This window comes from Centruroides sculpturatus, unplaced genomic scaffold (genome assembly GCF_000671375.1).
Source record: "Centruroides sculpturatus isolate CEXI.00-Female unplaced genomic scaffold, Cexi_2.0 scaffold219, whole genome shotgun sequence".
In the NCBI taxonomy this organism is placed as follows: Eukaryota; Metazoa; Arthropoda; class Arachnida; order Scorpiones; family Buthidae; genus Centruroides; species Centruroides sculpturatus.
This window is the reverse complement of record NW_019384506.1, coordinates 35,818-39,797: the sequence shown is the minus strand read 5'-3', so window position 1 is coordinate 39,797 and position 3,980 is coordinate 35,818. Positions and strand designations below refer to the sequence as shown.

Sequence of the window (3,980 nt, the reverse complement as noted above, 5' to 3'; positions counted from 1 at the left end):
GCTGGGCAAAAAGTAACGATAGTGAAGATTAAGATAATTACATTATAGCTAATCTTACCCGTTTTCACAAAATGCAAGAATTAGGTCCCCCGTTTCCAGACTAATTAGAGAATTTTTACGTTTAGTCAAACGAACAAATTTCAACGTTTCTGGAACGTTTTCAATCGTTCTATAATCGAACCAATTCGAATTTTATGTTCGAATTTAATTCGAACAAATTCGAAAAAATCGAACAAAACATTTGAAATAGAAAGCCACTTTCAACTACTTTAGCCTCATATCTCCCGCACTCTTATAGCTATCGAGACGCAACCACTCCTATGCACGAATGGAGACTTGGGGGTACCACCACATACAAACACAATTCACGTGCGATGTGTAGTTTTGGCGTAAAAGTGAGATATAGGGACATACATGTTCATTTTATATATATAGAATATAGATATAGATATAGATATAGATTAGCTATTGAATAAACATTTTATCGATTTAGGATCGGTGATCGCGATATTGTTGCTACTGTGAACGTCAGTGACCACATTCGTGCTCCACAAGGACATTTCCTTCAGTTGTATTTTTACATATTTTGGTAAATGGTGTAATTTAAACTTTACTAACGATAGTCGCATTGAATCACTTCTTTAGAAAATCTTTGCATAGTTGCCATGTGACGTTCTATTATTCAATCGAAAATTACAATCTAACCAGCCTGTTATTTAGAAAGTGTTATCGCTCAATTAATTAAGGTTGAGAAAATGTTGCAAATAAAAATTATAATTAACTTATAAACTTCCAGAATACATTTGTATTTATTAACTTTAAACCTACCTGTTAGTTTTTAAAACTTTTCATGTTATTGCACGTTCATAATTGCAATGACATGAAAAATATGCAACGGTAACTTCCTGTGTACAACCGCATTTCAAAACTTCCAACCAATTGCCCGCGACAAACTGGCGTAACGGACTCTGTTCGCCAGTAACGTCCACGATTTGTTGTTACGTAGTTATACCACTAATTAAAAAATAACAGAATGCATCGTTAACGTAGAGAGAAAAAATATCGGCATTTTATTATTTATTTTAATTTACAGGTCCCGATCACGGTATCTGCGAATGCGGAAAGTGCAAATGCCTGGGCAATTGGACGGGAAGCGCCTGCGACTGTCTGGATGACAACGAAACGTGTATAGCTCCCAACGGGGTAAGTATCCTACTTACGTCTACGCGCCTCTCCTTTCCATCGGACGAGGAATATGCCCGCGACCCGCCATTATTTCGACATATCAGTACGGCAATAATCAGTAATACCCTGTCAGTAAGGCAGTTGGTGCAGAAATTGTGTAGCGGAAACGGCGAGTGCGTGTGCAAATCCTGCAAGTGTTTCAAAGAGGAAGAGGAACACTACAGCGGCCAGTTCTGCGAAGAATGTCCGGTGAGTACCACTCGGAGGTAAGAGGAGGGAAAGAAGTCGCTCTTTCTGACCTGCGGCGTATTTTCAGACCTGTCGAAGAAATTGCGACCTTTTCATGGAATGCGTCCAGTGCAAGTTTTTCAATTCGGGACCTCTGACCGAAGAAGAGTGCCTCAACTGCAGCATCACTCCGGTGGCGGTAAAGAAAATCGAAGGTAAGCGCCGTCCGGACGCTCGCGATTTCCGTCCAGCTCCTCGCTCACCGACTTTGGTCTTTGCAGTAAAAAAGGAGACAAGTTGTGCGCTTTCAGAGACGACGACGACTGCAAGTTCTTCTTCACCTACAAAATCGATTCGGACGGTTACGTCAAAATTTACGTGCAGAGAACTAAAGGTGAAAATTTCGCTTTCCCCGGACGGGGTCGGCCGTCGCCGGTCTATTAAACGGAGAGGAACTTCTTTCAGATTGTCCGGAACCGGTCAACATCCTGGCCATCGTTCTGGGAGTGATCGGAGGAATCGTGGCCGTGGGTCAGGACCCGCTGCTGATCTGGAAGTTGCTGACCACCATCCACGACAGGAGGGAGTTCGCCAAGTTCGAGAAGGAGAGGCAAATGGCCAAGTGGGACACGGTGAGTTCCTCTCTTCTTTGGGTCGGGACGTAACGGTTCCCCAATGACGAGTCCGCTTTATTTTTCAGGGAGAGAATTCGATCTACAAACAGGCCACCTCCACCTTCAAGAATCCCACTTACGGAGGCAAGTAGTGAGCCCCAACCGTCAGGCGTCTAGTTTAGAACCACTGTAACCTTTTCTTTTGGCTAATTTGCGTCTGTTCTAACCGGATTTCGGTCGGTCCCCGTCGAAAGATCTGATAATCCTCGTTTTTAACGTTTTCGTTTTAATTTATGTCACGCGTGGGTCGACGGGTCGACCGGAGGTCCCGGTCGGCCTCCTTTTCCTACTTTTAATCGCGGTTCGTCTTTCGTTTCCGGCTCCCGGGGCGGGCCGCTTCTGTCCGACACGGCTCCCTCCGTCTTCTTCGGTCGTCGAATGGGGCGACGGCTCCCCGACGGCCTCGGCGCCCGGCAAGCGACAGGCGGGGGAAATTCCCCGTAGGCCGACTCTAACGCGACGCGTGGCGGACGGCGCGTCGCCTTTTGTACAGGAAGAACGGCGGTTGCAAGGGCCGACTTTTGTAGAACCGGAAATCGTCTTCCACTTTTGTTATTGTCCGAAGCCAAATCGTTTGTTTAATAAAATTATTTAATAGCGAACGTCTGCTATTTTATTCCTTAAAGGAAAGAGCTTCTTTCGTTTATAGCCAATGCGGTGGATGGGAACCCGGTTACCGCGTTTTCTCCCCTAACTATTTTATTTATTTTCCAAAATATGCATTTCCACTCTGCGATTAGTTCGGTCATATCTCAGTAACAGGAGAAATATTCAAATCCTCGACATTCTTTAATACCAAGGAAAGCTTTTAATTAAAATATTTTCTCATTAGCTTTCCACTAAGTACACATAATCATTGTAAGATGGACGAATCGATATAAATTTTACGTCTGGTAATCTTCCGCCGCTTAAAATATTCTGAATATAAATCAGTCAGTTTTTAATGCGATGCAATCGACTTTCATACTTAATTAGTTATTAGCAGGCAACGTTTGTACTAATAACGATGGATACGCTTGTTTCAGATCGAACCGAATTAATACGTAATGAATACTAACAAGTAAGTGCTGCGCTCGGATGAAATTCTCTACTGCTCACTCTTATAAATTAGTTGTCATTCGTGTAGGGGAGAGCGGGGCTAGAAGTTCCCGTGGTAAGTTGTTCCGATTGAAATAGCTTCATAAGGAAAAATAATAATAATAATTAGTAAATACGTCATGAAATCGAATGTTTCTGCGCATCGACGGCAGCTATCTTAGTTAGGCCAGTAACGTTCAGTACATTGGAAAAGGAGCCTGTACGTCACTGATCCACGTAAGTAAATATTTTCGTGTTTGATATTTTTGGTATATCTGGCGAATTTAAATAATTAGCGATTAGTTGTTTGGTATTTTTATTCAAAAATATATATGGTATCTTGATATAAACGCTAAAACCGTGTATGTCTCGTAACCTAATCTAGTAGTTGCTGTTTTGAACCCATGTGTTATTGGGGCTAGATGTTCCCTTCTTTGGGGGTATGTTGTGACCTTGGAACAACTTGCCCCAGTTCATCTGTACTGGCAATGCAGTAAAAATACAGTAATATTTTTTTTTTCCTTTTACAGTATGCGGACTTATATTCGAAAAACAACACGAGGTTCTGTATCTCAGGAGTTGATGCAAAGAGCTGCAGATGCAGTTATTAAAGATGGTAAAAAAATAAAAACTGTTGCCAGAGAATTAGATATTTGTCATATGACGTTATACAGATTTGTAAAGAAGTTGAAATCTGGAGTAGAAAACGCTGTGGTTGGCTACAAAAAAGTAAGATTGGTCTTTAGTGAAGAACAGGAAAACAAGTTAGCAGAATATTTGTTAAAATGTGCAACAATTTTCTTTGGTCTTCTACCA

At 41.9% G+C, this 3,980-nt stretch overlaps 1 protein-coding gene across 1 annotated transcript in view; it reads left to right on the top strand.

The window, feature by feature from the left end:
• LOC111622230 (integrin beta-PS-like) overlaps nt 1–2,212 on the top strand; it is a 6,153-nt gene extending 3,941 nt beyond the window's left edge. Inside the window, exons 2-6 of the mRNA XM_023364582.1 lie at nt 1,094–1,203; nt 1,336–1,451; nt 1,695–1,807; nt 1,879–2,045; nt 2,114–2,212. Coding sequence (XP_023220350.1) covers nt 1,094–1,203; nt 1,336–1,451; nt 1,695–1,807; nt 1,879–2,045; nt 2,114–2,179 — 572 coding nt within the window. The 3' untranslated portion in view covers nt 2,180–2,212. The remainder of the gene's footprint in view (nt 1–1,093; nt 1,204–1,335; nt 1,452–1,694; nt 1,808–1,878; nt 2,046–2,113) is intronic.
• The last annotated feature ends 1,768 nt before the right edge of the window (nt 2,213–3,980 follow it).